Source organism: Echiichthys vipera, assembly GCF_963691815.1.
Source record: "Echiichthys vipera genome assembly, chromosome: 8".
NCBI lineage: Eukaryota > Metazoa > Chordata > Actinopteri > Perciformes > Trachinidae > Echiichthys > Echiichthys vipera.
In genome coordinates, this window is record NC_139833.1 from 21,634,341 (window position 1) to 21,652,275 (window position 17,935).

General features: G+C 40.2%; 1 protein-coding gene across 1 annotated transcript in view; it reads right to left on the reverse strand.

The window, feature by feature from the left end:
• sntb1 (syntrophin, basic 1) overlaps positions 1–17,935 on the reverse strand; it is a 49,659-nt gene that overhangs the window by 20,011 nt on the left and 11,713 nt on the right. The window contains exons 2-4 of the mRNA XM_083918966.1: positions 10,584–10,827; positions 2,415–2,532; positions 2,184–2,273 (exon numbers count right to left, since the gene is read on the reverse strand). Of these exons, the coding sequence (XP_083775092.1) occupies positions 2,184–2,273; positions 2,415–2,532; positions 10,584–10,827 (452 nt within the window). The remainder of the gene's footprint in view (positions 1–2,183; positions 2,274–2,414; positions 2,533–10,583; positions 10,828–17,935) is intronic.

Consider the following 17,935-nt stretch of genomic DNA (forward strand, 5'->3'; position numbering starts at 1 on the left):
GGTGTGCAGGTGCAGCTACACTTTTTACACATTTTCTTTGCTGTGCTACCTCACCCACCCATCCCTCCTAACGAGCAAACCCTCGCTTTCTCTTCATAACGCACACTGTTAATCTCTCAACTTAGAGCACACACATACACATACACTCGTCTAGTATTTCATTTTACAATGCTCCATAACTATTCTCATTATGAGCGCTTATCTGCAGCCCAACCATGGAATCCTAAGCTGCTCTTTGAAGTTCTGCCTAAGCCAATCATATCGTGGGATTTAAAAGGCCAAGGGTCAGCTTTTTAACATAATGAGAATATGTTGCTAAGTAACAGTATTGTACTGCGTTAGAAGGATCAAATATTGTCAAATTCATGAGGACTAAATTAGACAGGTATGCGTGTGTGTGGATATGTTTGCACAGGTGTGTGTGTCTTTGTATGAAAGAGAGACTGATCCCGTGTGTGTACATGCTTGTATGAATTTCAAAGATGTGTGCATGTCTGTGTACATTAGATCTGCATAATGCAAAATTATGAGCGCAAACACAGGTACTTGCACGCGCGCACAAACAGGTACTTGCGCGCGCACACACACACACACACACACACACACGCACACGCACAAGCACACGCACACGCACACACACACACACACACACACTTGCAATTCTATTGGCTGATTGCCATAATGCATCCTGAGCTCATAGAAAACCTAAAACTAATTTCTGTTGAAGTACATGGAGTCCACGGTAAGTACTAAAATGTTGTTCCAGACAATTTTGAGCCATTCTACATGGTAAAAATGCTTTGTGCCGCCGTTCCATTCATTTCCTATGGAGGAGGCGGCAGCATCCAAGGTAGTGGCGCGCACCGCTCAGATTTGTTCAAACCGGTTGAACTTTGACCTTGTTGCTGCTGTCCTTTAAAAAGCACAACCAGGGAGCGACACCTGGCTAGAAAGATGGAGGAAAAACGTATTATTTGGGTTTCCGAGTTTCCCAAACTATTTAATGTTACATTAAAGTTGTATCATGATCTTGGAAGAAAACGCAATGCTTGGAGGTTTACTAGCTTTGATTTAGCCGTTTACTGGGTCTCTGCGCCCAAACTTGTGGTTAGTCAACCGCAAAAACCTTATCATGTGAAGGACCCTTTAAAGATAATTGCAGATTTGATTGCAACATCCCATACCTATATTTTTGACCTTACCCTAAACACTAAGGTGATTGCCAAAATATAGAAGTCAGCCTACAGTATAGTCTCCCACTGAAAGAGGTGGATGCTACCTCATTAAATAAATATAGGTCCATTCCTAAGTTTTTTTTTTTCTGGATAAGGTTCTTAAAAAGCTTTTTAGGTAACAGCTGAAGAAGTTTATATTTGAGAATGACATTTATCAAACATCAATCTGGCCTCAGAAAGCAACATAACACTACGACCGTGGAAATGAACGTGATCATTGGCATATTGGATAAGAAGAAGTGCTGTGACAGCTCTTCTGTCCACAGACTGTATAAAAGAGATGGACGTAGCTACCGTCCATGAGGTCACCCATTGGTTGAGGCTTTTTTGGCACTTTGGTCGTCACCATGTTGTTGTTTTTTAAACCAGATGTGACCATATTTGGACAAAAGGGGTGGTGGAGCTGAGCACTAAGCCAGTGTCCTTTCAATGGATCATTGATCTCAACAGGTTTTACCTCGGTAACGATGGGTTAAATAAAAAGTAAATAACCACTAAAAAAAAAGAAAAACAAATATATATACAATTGGTAAATGAATACATAGAAAGGTTAAGTGTATTTTTTTGGTGAAACATGGATGCTTCAAATACATGTCACCAATTCAGTATCCTACCAAATATTTCCCCTTCTGGTCCTGAGTTACTAAGTTCACCGTTGACCTTTTCTGATATAAAATATCATCACTTTTATAAGCCATGGCTGTCGAAGGCGCGGAGGCATAAAATCATGTTAAATTACAATCCATGTGTGGGGAAAACAAGCACATATCAACCGACTCTTTCATCATATTATGTTTCACAGCTATGTGCGCAAAAAAATAAAATCAATAACTGCCTTTAAACAGCCCTTTTAAGACGAGTGTGTCCTAATTTTCCCGAAAAATGTCCACACTTTTAAAGTGTAACACTCAAACTGGTCCTCACAAAGATACACTCTGTCACTCCTACCTTCCCTGCCAGCCATCCCAGGTGTCGGATTTCTTTGCTGCCAGCCACCCCTGTCCTGGCGTTGTTCTGGATGACCTCTGCCAGCGCCCGCTGTGGTCGGATGATCATTTAGGACACATTATACTGAGCAGCCGAATCATGGCAACAGTATGGAATCATTGAAATGTCTCATTCTAATGGTCACATCGTGAGAATTGTAAATGAATAAATTTAAACGAATAAAAGACAGACCTGTGCCAGTGTGGATGTGACAGAGTGCATGGCAGAGAACCAGGACAGGGCAGATGGCTGGTCTGGGCACCGCAGCACCACGGTGTGCCTGGTGTCAGGGGAGTGCAACTCCAGTTGTCTGTAGGGGGAGATTAGAAAAGTTAGAACAGCTTTAATCTCTCTGTGTTCTAAGACTTTTATGGTTCACAACTCTCGATGAATAAATTCCTTTTTGAAGATTGAAAATCTATTGCTAACCTTATCAGGCAGACCCAATTGGAATCAGTTTAATCTCAAAGCCAAATGTAATCCATTTAGGTCTCAGTTTCAAAAGATGCTCATCTCATCCACTTGGTCAGAACAACGAAATGAATTGTACTGAAATGTGAGTTTATTCAAGTCAATTCAAAACAAGATGCAGGCATTGCTCATGCATCCTCTGTGGGTCACATGACACAAATTTCCATAGCTAATCTCCTTATACCATATGGGAGTAATTCTGGCCCAGAGAGAAACGCATCTGTAGAATGCTTCTCCATCTCATAGAACGCCTCTTTGATTGCACGCTCAATGAATATTTGACAATGAATCATTTTCAGCTTTTACAGTGCATAAAATACTGTTAGTGTTAATCTCTGTGGAGTAAGGGGTGCTAAAGCAAAGCTAAACTGTCTGTTGTCCTTTTTTTGAGGAAGAAATAAAAAAGCATGCAAAGTAAGAGTGACATCACGGTTGACTTTGACACACAAACTATTATGTATGGCTGATTTAGAGGGTCAGAGGACAAAAGCACATCTTGGACTGTTATCCCCGTATATTGCACATATTCTCTACACTGTAAACGTTTGCAAATCCTGAAAAAAATGATTCAGCTTTCCAAATCTAAAATGTTTCCATTGTATATATTTTGACAATTTTATATGATTTTTATTGTATATGTTCTTGACTGTTGCAGTACTTTGCCTTCATTTTTTATTTCCCTCTTTAAATGTTTATTGTATGCACCACCAAGGCAAATCCCTTGTATGTACTACATACATGGTAATAAACCTCATTCTGAAGACAAGGTAAAGAACTCTTCAGTGTGCGCAACTCAAAAACTATTGACCATTTCTGTTCACAGCACTCCACTGCAGGTGCTCCCTGTGGTTTAAAATAGAAACTACTCTAAACCCAGGCTGGTTTCAACTCTGCAAACATGCTTTCTCTGCACCTTTGTTTATTCATGCAGTCACTACACACTGGGGACTTGGAAAACCCTCAGTGAATGTGATGAATCTGCTCTTCCATCAAACCCTCAGAGGGGAGGTGAGACCTTCTAGATCAGCCCCCAGGTGTTTTGTTTTCTGGGTTAAAAATAGGAAGGCTGCCTGTAAAAGGTGAGTTGATTAAGGACAGGCCACTGGGAGAGCAGAGGGGGGAGGACAGGGCCAGATGTGCATTTGATAGAGGTGGTTTTGGGGCTAAATTACAAATCTTTTCTACATACACGACACAGTGCGTTGACACGGAGAACAGCACATGGTCTGGATGACCCGTAGATGGACCTGAATGTATGGATTCATATACAAGTCCTGCCTGAATAAGGATCAATCACTTGATCAAAGGGTGGATGTTCTCACAGGATAAGCAATATATATAGCCTATACGTATTTGAACTTGGTACGTCCGTTCCAGCATACAGATGTGATTCATGCAGTAATTCTATTGTAAATATTAATGAAAGACATCTGTATGCACTCAACAGTGGCATGAAGGAAATGTTTAACGGCAAAATTGCATTCTAGCGATGCAGTAACGCATGTGACAATAATGGTGAAACAGATGACATAAGAGAACAAGAAAACAAGTTTAGATTTCATAATTAATCCAGATGATGACTCAACATGGAGCAGTTGTTGCTGCACACATACGGAAGGATTCAATCAGAGTTTTGGGGAGAGGTCTCAAGACGGGTCTCAAGTCTTGGTAAAGCATTTCTATAGCAAGTCCCATTTAAAGTCCTTGAAGGCAATTCTTCATAAGCAAATTGCAAGATAGTTGATATTTTGGGTCTCTGAATACCTAGGGCCTGCGTGGTGTTGTATTTATAATTAATTTACTTTAATTCCGTAACTAGGTTTTATGCCTCTGCCAACCAGTCAAGTTGCAGTTTACATCAAAACCAGACTTACATTATACAGTATATGTAGTGAATAATTGGAAGGAATTTAATAATAATAAGTATCAAGTGCATTTTTCTTCAGCCCGGCAGCACAGAAGATCTATACAATTAGCACTGTCACAATCAAGATCAGTGTCATCTACTAGGTATCTAACCAAATGTCTCTCCTTCTGTTCCCGAGTTATGGTGTTGAATAATGGACAGAAACATTATGATGTAATTTTGGAAGTCACTGACAATTAACCTAGCATGGTATTTATTAGAACTATTTCATTTCATTTTATTCATTGTAAAGCACTTTAAAGTAACTGTTTTTGAAAAGTGCTATATAAATAAAAGTATAACTATCCTTTTCCCGTGGTTCCTGTGATTTGTAGGATTAGGCTTTCTCACTTTTAGTACAACTGCTCTCAGAAGTACACAACCTTTGAGGTCCAAATCTCTGATTTTCAGCATATCCTCTCACCAGATGTATGTCCTAGTGGTTTTATCAAAAGATTTGACCATCTTTACAGTTAAGGTTAAGGTTATCTCTTGGCTATATCCATCCCATTTTGGCCTGCTATTTCATAGGTTTGGTGAACCGGCAGCATTGTTCTTGGACATTTAGCTTTAACTTGTTGAATGCGGCTGACCCAACTTCTTTGAGTTAGAATGGCAATCTGTATATGTTGGATTCAGCCATTTGTTGAATAACCTGCATATTTTACCTTAACAAATTTTGTGTTTCAATAAATCTATTGAGTATTTTGGAAGCTTTCGGATTTGTGATCCGAGGAATTTGTGTTTTTAGCTCAGATAATTGCAATTTTAAACTTGTGGGCCATCTCCACCAAGTAAAATAACTATACATATATAGTTGTAAAAAGGGCTATAATTTATGATTATTTTCAATGTTGATTAATCTGTCAATAAGTTGTTCATTCTTCAAAATGGTGAAATACTCAAAGATATTCAGTTTAATGACAGAGGAGGAAAGAAACCAGAAAAAAACGATTCATAGTAATTAACTTAATAGTTAACAACTAATCGACTAATCTTTGCAGCACTGGTTTTAAAAATGGTTCTAACTCTAAAATATGTGATATGAAATACAACAAGTCCTCTGTTTTAAACCAATGAAGCTGAAGACTAATTAAGACATCAGCAGTATACTAAAGTAAGAGGTTGTATTGCTCTAGGTATAAGGTAAATTTTTCTGCACTACAGTGTGCAGGCATACAGCTGACAATAGGTGAGAATTGAAGAGAAAGTGTCAGTCTTCATCCTTTCAGGTTAAACAAAACTACTGTGAGGAAGTGTGCTAGTGCTCCTCCTTTCACATTGCCACACGTTTTCTGTGGATATCCACAGAAAACGTGAAAAAATTAAGTCTCACACATTCTGCAGGTTTTCAAGTTTGTTGCATCAGTAATGACACAGATTAATATTGAAATATATTTATCTTAAATTATTTTCTCCTTTTGTCTCTGAGCATTTATCTCTTCTGCTTTTACTTATCTTTGTTAATCTCTGCCTTTCCTTTTCTTTCAAAACTTCTCCTCCACCCCTCCTCACTTCCTCTTATCCGATCTCTCCACACCTTCTCATAACATTTTTAATCCACACTGTAAATGATAAGAGTGTAATCCCTTTTTATTATTATTTAATCCATCACAAATGTCCCCGAAAGTTAGACTTTACATCCTTATACAGTGTGCATGTTATAGTAAGGTGGGGAAAATGTCGTCAGAGCGTTACAGAGGGCAAAACAGATAAATCAGGTCTTCTCTTCTCCATACTCCCCCTCATTTTTTCTTTTCCTTCTCTTTTATCATCTCTTCTCATCACTGTACGTGCTCTGCCTTTCCTCATACCGTTCTCTCCTGTCTGATCTCTCAGGCTTACTCACAGTTTAAACAACATCTGCTGAAATGAAGAGAGAAACCCTCAGAGGGATGTAGCCTTGCACCGAGTCTCTTATAAAAGATAAGCCAGACTTTCCTGTCACTTAACATAAAGCCTCTTAAAGCATTTCAGCTCTGAATCCAAAATAAGAAAAACAGAATTTAGTCTTTATCCAATGCACAATATCTATGAACACCATGATACTGAGAAGCATCCAACTTTTCAGTATGAATTTCGAATGTGTGGATTAAGCACAACGAGCCAGATTTCAACTTGGGTGTCCTCCCATTTAAACATTTACTAAATAGTTACTGTTGAGTCAAAGGGGGATTTGTCCTGCTGTGAGGATGAGGAAGGACCTTTGTTTAAAAAACATGCTGGTCAAGGTAAATTTGGCCACAATACACTGTGCTATCTGTGGAAAAGCAAAACCTCAGCTCATCACTAGATAAGTCCTTGACTGCCATTCCCATTAAAGTCAAAGTTTCAACCAATAAAGTAAATGTTCAACTCTACTGTGCTCTTAAAATATTTAATACTTAAACCAAGATTTTTGCAAGTGCAGCTGGAGTTTTCACCAAATAGCCAACCACAGTATGAAGTCCAACTGTGCCCTCACTAATGTCTACAAAAGCATTTTAAAAAACTTGTCTTTTTCTGACAGATTTGTTTCTACAAGCTGTTTCCACCAATAAGCTTTCTTTTTATTTTCAAGAGAGTTTTTCCTCACTTTTGCAAAGTGACAGGAGGCCTGGGGCCAGTTGATCTACAACCTTTGATGGCAGCTGATATTAGCAACCTTGCATGGAGCAACTGCCGTGTCCATTTTTCATAGACTTTCAAAAAATGCTTTCTCAAAAATGACCATAGTAAGAGCATGGGCTCAAATCATGGTCTGCATTTTAACAGTTTTTAACAAACCTGAAGAGTCATAATGGTGCTCAGACTGTTGGGCAGTGCAGAGAACGGCTCATGGACACAATCTCTGTCAATAACTTATTCCCAGCAAGGTAAAGTGACAACTGGATTTTCCTCGGTTAGCAAAAATGTACTTTTTAATGAATCTTTGTTTTTATTTTTTGTTTTGAAGGATATCAAAGTTTTATCATCCAGAAGAGCCCACAGAGAACCATCTGCTCTGTCTGTGGATGGTCTTTTTTCATTTTTTTACAAGTATTTTTTATTGATTGCTTTGTTACATTTTACAGCCGCGGTGTTGAGCTTTCTAACAGCGTATACAGCTCACTGTTACCACTCAACTTTGAAGTTTCCTCCATTGTCTGAGGCTTTGAAGCTTAGTGAGGTTCAACTATCTCTCACTGCTAAAATCATACATATGCAGAGGGGACACACATGGCTGTAGGGACGGAGGGAAGGAGACACTGAGAAATGTAGTGAGAGTGAGAAAAGACATGGTAAGAGGATGGAGACAAAAGTAGAGAATTGATTATAGATAAGAGAGAAAGTTGGGGACACAGAGAGAGATCATGATAGAAAAAAAATGGAGAGGGCAGCGAGAAGATGAAAGGGGCAGACTTACGCACATGTGTAAGAAAGAGTAAGAAGATCAGTATTAAGAGAGAGACAGAAACAGTGGGAGAGACAACTGGGACAGAAAGCACACATTTACAGTTCACAGTGATCTCTTTCATGCTATTTGATTGGGCCCTTATCATTTTACCAACCAATTAACTTGACGACACCTCCTAGCAGACCGCCCCCCCGCTGACTGAGAATGATCAAAGTGCAACTTTAAACGTCTGTCTTTAAGAAAAACTGCCTGAAAAAGATTGACAACAGAAACAGTGTTGGGTAATCCCTTTTCTATTCTCTGGCAAATGAGGAACTTGTTAACCTTTGATTCTTTAAGGTAATCGTCTTCTGGTTGTTTCAAAGTTGAACTCTGGATTATTTGCAAGTGACAATATTGAAGGAATGAGTGAGTCTGCGCACTGTGGGACTTCCTGTGTGTTGGATGGTGGTGGTCGATGGTTTAAAGTGTGGTTTTGTTATTAATGTGTGATCAGTGTAATGTGTAATGTGTGTCCTGTTTGCGAGCTGTCATAGCCCATGGTTCATTTATTTCACAAGCGAATAACAGTAGTCAGCTCGTGAGGAAGTAGTCAGCTCGTGAGTAATGGTTGTTCGTAGCGGTGCGTAACTGCACCTCTTCTGCTTCTTCTTCTCCTCCGGTAAAACACGACCGCATTGCATTGTGGAATGCGGGAGTACAATGTAGTGTACATCGTATGTTTGCTCAAATTAGCTGTGCATTGTGGGTATTTTGTAGTGGACTATATCGTGAATGAAATTAACCACGGATAATTCGAACACCACTACAAAAGTGTGTACACACTATATAGTGCACTACTTCTGTGATAGGGAACAATTTCAAACACAGCTTGTATGTATAGTGACCACTCCTTGTTTGTTTAAAGCCCTTAAAGGTGTTTTCACTTATTCTGGCTAATTAGACCTCTGTCTGGGTTGAAGGTTGGCAGGGCTTTGATGAGAATTTGATGATGTTCGCCCACCACTAAGAATGATAAAGGTGTCCCTCATTAACAGGTGAAACTAAGCTAACAGGAGACTCTGGAAGATGTCAATCAATCACAGTACACACACCCACACAAGAGGTCTAATCAACCAGGTTAACTGAAAACACCTGTGTTGGTGTTCAGGGGCTTTAACACATTGGGAGTCAGCTGGTGCACAGGAAACATATTCAGTGTGGACAGAGAGCGTCTGATGCAACTTGATAGTTGGACACTCGCGGTTGTTAGGATGCATTCACATGGTCTCAGGTGGTCTTCAGGTGGTCCTCAGGTGGTCCTCTGGCAAGTCTTTCTATTCATTCTGAATGGGGGTAGGGAGTTTAGGCTGTGGTGGTGCGGGCTGCAGGGGTTACCAAAACAAGTGTGGTAATAAAGTTGAGACAGATTTAACAGATTTAACTTATTTTACAAAACACAATCCCACATCATGCTGCAGTGGCCATTTGTATATCCAGCAATCAGACTTGTCCGTTTTGAGGCAGTGTAAGACAGTAAACAGTATAGTCAATAGTAAACACCCCTTTCTCTATCACTGCCGCAAGAAAAATGGCAAAAAAAGAAAGAAACACAAGCATGTAACTGCCCAGTGTAACAGTTCCCTGAAACAAGCTCCAGCACAAAGTCCATCCATCTATTTTCTCTCTTTCTCCATAAAATAAGATTACCTTCAAGTACAGTTGGAAATGTTGCAATAAAAAATAATAACGATCTGACCCAAAACAATTATTGTGAAATATAAAGTCTGCTTGTGTGACATTAGGGGGTTAAAGAACACGACAGCACGTCACACAAAGGGAAACTTCCACTGCTGCACAACCCTGCGGCAAGTCGCCAGAGCTGCTTCATTTGGCTGACTCAACTACGAGAGTTAATCGATTGAACGAATTTGAGTGTATGAAAAGCACAAGAAGAGCAGACAGATAATATTAAAGAGAGAGGCAGGATGAGCTCTGGAGGCGGCATCTCTAGAGAACTGCCCTAAGCTCAAGAATGATACATCTCATCTCATCTCATCTGCAAACGCTTATCCGGGGTCGGGTCACAGGGTCAGCAGCTCTAGCAGGGGACCCCAAACTTCCCTTTCCTGGGCCACATTAACCAGCTCTAACTGGGGGATCCTGAGGCGTTCCCAGGCATATGTGGAGATATAATCTCTCCACATAGTCCTGGGTCTTCCCCGAGGCCTCCTCCCAGCTGGACGTGCCTAGAACACCTCCCTAAGGAGGCGCCCAGGGGGCATCCTTACTAGATGCCTGAACCACCTCAACTGGCTCCTTTCAACGCAAAATAGCAGCAGCTCTACTCCGAGTTCCTCACGGATGGCTGAACTGCTCACCCTATCTCTAAGTGAGACTCCAGTCACCCTCCTGAGAAAACTAATTTCGGTCGCGGCCTTGTTCTTTCCGTCATGACCCAGCTTTCATGACCATAGGTGAGGGTAGGAACGAAGATTGACTGGTATGGTGCGGTAGAGAATGATACAGGCATTCATATTTTAAGTGTGTGTGTGTGTGTGTGTGTGTGTGTGTGTGTGTGTGTGTGTGTGTGTGTGTGTGTGTGTGTGTGTGTGTGTGTTTCACCTACCTGTTTTCTGGGTCTGGTGTGGTCATGGCTCGAGTTACACAACACATCTTGAGTGGTATACACCTTCTGTCGCCCTGCAGAGACAGGGAGGGCTGGGTGGGAGAGCTCGGAGGGTCCAATGAGGGGGAGAAGGTGATGGTAGGGCTGCTGATACGAGGAGACTCAGGAGGTGGGGTTTCCCAGCCAATCTCTGACACAGGGGAGCCTTTCTTCACGTATGGAGTGGCCTCACGCATGTACTTCACTAGGCAGTAAAGGAAAACAGAGATTTCAAATAAGACATGGTACAGAAGGTTGAACTGGGACATGGATGAAGCACATTTACAGATTTAAATGTCCTGGAAATTATATTGGTTAAGGTGGGAGGGTTAATTTGAACACATTTAGTGTCTGGTGTAATATTTGGTTGAGCAGCACACACAAGATTACTGACTCACTTTATAGTGCTGATAAAAACTACAAATTACTTCCCCTTCTCTACACAGAAGGGCATGCTGTAAGCCTTGTTTTATTAAATGCTTAATGAATAAATTAACTTTATTTTGCAAACAAGAAAGTTCATTCTTAATTATGGTTGGAATCAGCGATGAATGGGTCCTCGCACCTGCACGCACGTTAGGGGCTCTGGAGATGACCTATTGCAAATTAAGTATTAATTCCTGTGCCAACTATGAGGCACTGGAGAACGTGCACTAATCATGCATCATGTTGCTATGTAAGTGTAGACCACATACTGTAAATTTCACGTAAATCTGATGATATTTGTCATATAGGTATGACTTTCTGTTGCCAGTATGTGGCAGTATTGACATGCACAGTGCCTATAGAAAGCCATGATACCCTTTTGAAGTCACTTTTTTTTTATTTACAGCCTGAAATGATAATACATTAAAAAAAAAAACGTAAAAAGTCACCGTGATTTACACATTTTGCCTAACAACATTTACGTGATTTTTTTTCAAAATTTCTGAAAATTAATAAAAAATTTAAAACTACAATAACAAGGTTGAAAAGGCAAGATTTAATACTTTGTGGAGGGACCTTTTGCTTTAGTTACAGCCATCAGTCTGTTTGGATATGTCTCTACCAGCTATGAGCACCTAGAGTGGGAAATATTTCCCCATTCTTCCTTACAGAACAGTTTGAGTTCAGTCATATTCTGTGGTGAGCGGCGATGGACTGCACTCTTTAAGTCCATCCACAGATTTTCTGTAGGGTTTAGGTCAGGGCACTGACTGGGCCACTCTACGACATTCACCTTCCTGTCCTTTAGCCACTGTGTTGGTTTTATGAAGGTGTGTTTTGGACTGCACTCTTCAAGTCCTTCAACAGATGTTCCGTAGGATTCATGGCAGGGCTCTGACTGGGCCACTCTAGGACATTCACCTTCCTGTCCTTTAGCCACTCCTTCTGGAAGATGGAGGGATGCAGGTTTTCCTCAGGAATTTGGGTGTACCTTACCCTGCTGAAGAAAAAAAACTGGTCCAAAACATAATGCTGCCACCGCCATACTTCACTGTAGGTATGGCGTGTTTTAGGTGGTGTGCTGTGTTTGGTTTCCACCAAACATAAAGCTTGGAGTTAGGCCCAAAAGTTACATTTTGGTCTCATCTGACCATATGACCTTTTGCCACATGGCATCAGAATCTTCATTTTTTTCCGAGGAGGCTTCTTTCTTGCCACCCTGCCATACATGTAGAACTTGTGAAATTGTTGTCACATGCACAGATCGAACAATCTCTGCCATTAAGACTTGTAACTCCTTCAAGGTCACCGTGGGCCTCTTGGTAGCTTCCCTGATCAATCTTATGCAGTTTGGAGGGGCGGTCTGATCTAAGCAAGGTCTGGGTGATGCCATATGCCTTCCACTTCTGGGCAATACTCTGAACGGTAATCAGAGGGATAGTTAAAGCCTTTGAAATCTTTTTATATACTTCCGCTAACTTGTGTCTTGACGCAGCTTTATCCCAGAGCTCTTTTGAAAGCATCTTTCCAACCATGGTGAATTATTTGTTACCATGCCACCACTACTACAATGTATGCTGAAGTTACATGTTCCTGGTTCATGGTGAAATGGTATTTCTCCACTCTAAACACACAAACGCTTAGTAACCTTTCATTGTGAAGGTCTAAAGATGCACTGGCCGATTTTACGGTTGGTCTGGTTAAATCTGTAAGGGTTTGTTATGCAATAAAATTGCCCAGGAACTTGAAAATGGCTGACTTCTTGGCAGACTTGATGTGCCTACAGTTTGCCGTACCTGAAAAAAAATTGTGAGGCTACAACAAGTTTTGTAGCCATTTAGCCACACCCTACCCATGAAATATAAAACATTTTACCAGTTCTGATAAGTGTGCCAAGTTTGGTAGCATCAAGTTTTCAAGCACCTTTAAGCCAAAAAATAATTCAAGAGGATAATAATTCCCTCGGTTTCAATGAGGCCTTCGCCAACCGATATTGTCAGTGCACGGGTCCTAATTACGTATTCATCAAGTGGTACTAAACCTGTAAAACACAACTAAACAAATGTTCATAAGATCACATTCATACAATTCTACTGCACTGAACACTGATGTTTCTTTGGCAACATCATTCAACACAACAAAATAAAAAGAGTAAAATCGACTCATTTATAATATCAGAGGCAACAAACATATAGAGTATAAAAGATAAAGCATAAAAGGCTCACTCTTTTGAGGGTAGTTTGTCTTCATAACATAGGGAGGATGTGAGGATATCACATATGTTTAGATACACAGCAGAAATAGAAAATGTTGATTTATGGCACCTCTGAGGCATTTGGCAAGTATTACAGACTGTCATGGGGCAGCAGATAGAAAGATTACTCTCAGCAATATCTCTGCATAAATGATTCTTGAACTTAAAATGTGTTGGTAGTGTGGAAACATTTTTATTTTATTATGAGTCTCTTCAGATTTGCATGAACAGTTGGGTTCTCTTTAGAGTAGACCCAAGTCCATAAATGTGTGTGCAACTTGTTATTCTATCATTGGAGGGTATGCAAATAAAGCAGTGCATGCTTGCTGCACAGATAGCAGGAGGTTCAGTTGGGACTCTCTGCTGTCAATTTAAAATGATAACAGTAAATGTCAAAGTGTTGATAGCCAAAACAGACTCAGATTAAGTGAGATGTGAACCGTAACGGCATATCACATCTGCATATCGGAAAACATACACTGTTGCCCATAAAGTTTGGAAAAAAATATTTTTTACTTCCTCTCAAGAAATTATTGTGACAATGTGATTTCTTCTTGATAGATAAAGTGTATGTATTCTCAAAACTTTATTGATGAATCTCTTCCAAACATATCAAATAAAATTAAAAGAGGAATGTGTATGAAAATAAATTATTCCAACATTATGGGCAACAGTGTATATGCCAACCCTAACAGATACCAATATATCTATAAAAGGCCAGTATCAGCCAATAATATCGGCAGACCAATATATCTGGCTCTAAATTTGGGTTGCTGCTCCTCTTTCCAAAGGGTAACACAGAAAGCTTCACTTGTAAATGCCAAACTCAATCACTGGAGGTTTGATAACTGTTATAAATTCCTTGTGATCTTAGGTTTGAGAAAGGGAGAGGAAAAGGAAAGACAGGGCACATGTTTAAATGAGAGACAGAAATGGAGAGGCAGAGATAAAGTGAGTGCTCAGTACGCTTTCTCTGTCCTGAACGTTCTCAATACTTGGTATGCCCTGAATGTTTAATTGGCATATCCCATTGTACGTGCTGCATGTAATTGGCATATGGCTGGTGGCATTTGTAATCCAGCAAGTGAACTATTCTTCGAAGAAGAACTATGAGACTGTGTAACAAGCCTAACCGCCAACCTGTACAGGAAAGATGACAGGCTGACACACAACAGAGGATACGGGGGTGATGTGAGAGTGGTCCTCAATGGTCCTACGGTGACGAAGGGCTCCAATAGCACACTAGAATAACCCACACAGTGTAATCAGATTAAAGGACTGAAAAATCCATTTGTTAAAATGCATCATAAAAAACGATGCGGGTTGATTCAACGGACTGAAAAGGAGGAATCTGCTGCAGTTGGATGATGACAACCTTGTCTGGTCTCGTTTGTTAGGAGGCTAGGGTGACATAAAGGCACATGTAGGATTTAGATTTAGAAAGGAAAAAGGCAACAAGGCTTTCAAATTTGAGATTTGCAAGTACAAAGATACACACACTGACTGCCTCATCTTCTGTCCTGCAAAGCATAACAAAGCTGCAAAGAAACACAAATACCACCTTATATCACCAAAGTGTGTGTGTCTGTATGTGTATGTGTTCCTGTATTATATCCTTTTTCCACCCAAATTAGCATGTACGTGCAGGTTTTTTAAACATGTGGAGCTGAAGCTGATAATTTCCCGTGACTACTGCAGTCATTTGTCCTGGGAATGAATGCCAATAGTTACCAAAGCCAAAGACAAAAGCCAGATATTAGTTTGTAGGGCTGCCCTCTCTTATTCAATTTGTCGACTTATCGGTTGTTTTGGTCTTAGTAGACGAAGATTTCTTTATTCAATTAGTCATTTTTATGATTTTTTTCATGCTGAATGAATTATTTCTAAGAAACATACTGGATGAGCACATCTCTGGTAAACACAAGATTTAAAGTGGTGCTTTTGCACGATTCTTGGTAGAGAAACTCAGTTCTACAGATATATCGAATAAATTAAGTAATCGATTAGTCGACAAAAGTTGATTTAAATGAAGGTTAAATACAATGATTAAAAGAAACTTTAAGGTCGGTCAAACTTTGGATTTCTCCATGATTGTTGCTATGGCGCCGTACTAGGTGGCAGCCTGTAACAGCAGCTCCCGTGGGTTTTTAAGTTTTTAAGTTTTTAAAAAGTGTTTGTTTTGTTTGTGTTCTGGTTTTTGCTCAACTTTTGGCGACTCTTCTCCGGAGACTGGGAGAGGACGAACACCTTTCTTTTCTTTTTTTTCTTTTTTTGAGCTTTTTGTGTTGTTTTTGTTTTTGTGATGGTTTTGCTAACCCTTGCAACGGAGTGCCAGGAGCGCATCACTGAGCGCATTGTTTACACACGCGACCAGCTGATTGCGCTGTGTGAACCTGTACTGCTGCCCGGAGCCAGACCTGAGGTCCTGAAGGAGCTGCGGAGGAGACGCCGTGGCTGCAGAGCTAGAGTGAAACGGAGAGTGAAAGGTGAGGTCTCTGGGGAACAAGACTAGCTTGCCGCGCTGATAAAGGCTCAGAGGGAATATCGTGAGTGCAGTGTGTTGTGTTTCACGGAGACATGGCTTCACTCACACATCCCGGACCACAGCGTGGAGATTCCCGGTTTCAGCACTGTTCTGGCGGACAGGGACGTGACGAGCAGCGGAAAGAAAAAAGGAGGAGGGATTGCACTGTACGTGAGTGAGAGGTGGTTGGGTCCCGGACACGTTCGCTTGGGGAGACGTCTCTGTACCCCGGACATTGAACTGTTGACTGTGGGGATGAGGCCTTGTTATTTGTCCCGGGGAATTCACGTCTGCCATCATTATCGGTGTATACGTTCCTCCTTCAGCTGATGCAGCGCTGGCCTGTGACGTCCGCTGTTGCCCAGATACAGACGCTGCATCCTAACATTCCCTCTCTCTACTGTTTTTTTGTTGTTGTTGTTTTGTTTTATATATATTATTATTGTTATAGTATATTTTGCATATTTTGTTGTATATATTATTATTGTTTATTGTTTATAGAACACTTTGCACTGTATATATACACTATGTATATCTTGGATTCTATTTATGTTATATACAAAGTTTTTATTTGCTGACCCACTACTGCTGTTACAAAATAATTTCCTAGTCTGGGATCATTAAAGTCATTCTATTATATTCTATTCTATGTGTTGAAATGGTGATGTGCATGTAGTTTCAGTCAGATACTGGAAATTAAAGAATTGAAAACCAAAAACACAAAAGGAATTAAGGAATTAATAAAACATTGTGGGTGTGAGTGTACTAGTTAGATTTAGAATTTATATAATCAAGGAGAGTCCTACTTTTTTGCCCTGTGTGTGTGTGTGTGTGTGTGTGTGTGTGTGTGTGTGTGTGTGTGTGTGTGTGTGTGTGTGTGTGTGTGTGTGTGTGTGTGTGTGTGTGTGTGTGTGTGTGTGAGTGTGTGTGTTTTACATTAACTTGTAAGCATTTTATTAGACTCCTGTTATCAGATGCGCTATTTAATTTCATGATAGAAGCAAACAGTAGAAAAATCCCAACATGCTCATGGTCTTCAAATATTGAATCTACAGATTTGTTTGGCTTCATTTATTGTTAATGTAACAGTATAAACACAGTTGCTGTTGGGAATTTAATGAGTGCAGTATGCAACCTTATCTGTACAATGCATCCTTCTAGTGTTGCAGTGGTGATATCAAAGGGAGAAATCTAACGCAGGATTATAAATCAAAACCCTGGACACTGCAGGACTCTTATTAACCTCTGGCATCAGCCATAAATCTGCATTTAGACTTTACAGGGCTTCACTGACTTACTGAGGAGCGTGAATGAAAAGCAGCACTGAATCAATTAATGTCCCTAACTTAAATTTATGAAACTGATTAGTTGTTTGTGTCATTTATCACACAAAAATGCCAAATACTGTCTGGTTTCAGGCTCTTAAATGTTCTTCTTTTGTCTGCTTTGCTTCACTGTAATTCAAATGTCTTTGGCTTTTGGACTGTTGTACGGACAAAACAGGCAGATTGAAGGCGTCACATTTGGCTCTGGATTATGTGATAGACTTTTTTAAATACTTTGAATGATTAATCAGTTAATTAGTGATGAAACGGTCATTAGTTGCAGTCCTAATGAGGACGAAGGAGAGGAGGAAATTTTACTTTGAAAACAATTAATTTGAAATGATGCTACAGTTATGTGGCTTGGGTTATTTACAGTCCACTTCCTAAACTGACTAAATTAAAAACAAATGAAATGCAGCGATTACACAAACATAATGTTTAGTGGGTGATTTGTCTTGAGTTAACATTTACAATGACAGTCTGGTGGGAGGAAATGTAAACTCATTGACCAGAGTCACTGTGCCCAGAAACAGAGCTGTAACTGTTTCCAGCGAAGGGGAAAATAAATGGGGTGGAGTCCTTGTGATCATTACAGTGGAAGTGTGTAAATGTGTGTGCATTCCCTTGGGTCGTGTTTCTATTCCATTACGGCACCAACACAGCGTACTCTGCACAATAACCTCAATAGCACGATAAGAACTTTGAGAGCATAGGGCTCAGACTGCTCTGGCCTTTATACATCAAACCAAATGATCCAAATAAGGTGCTGCCCTTCCCCCATTCA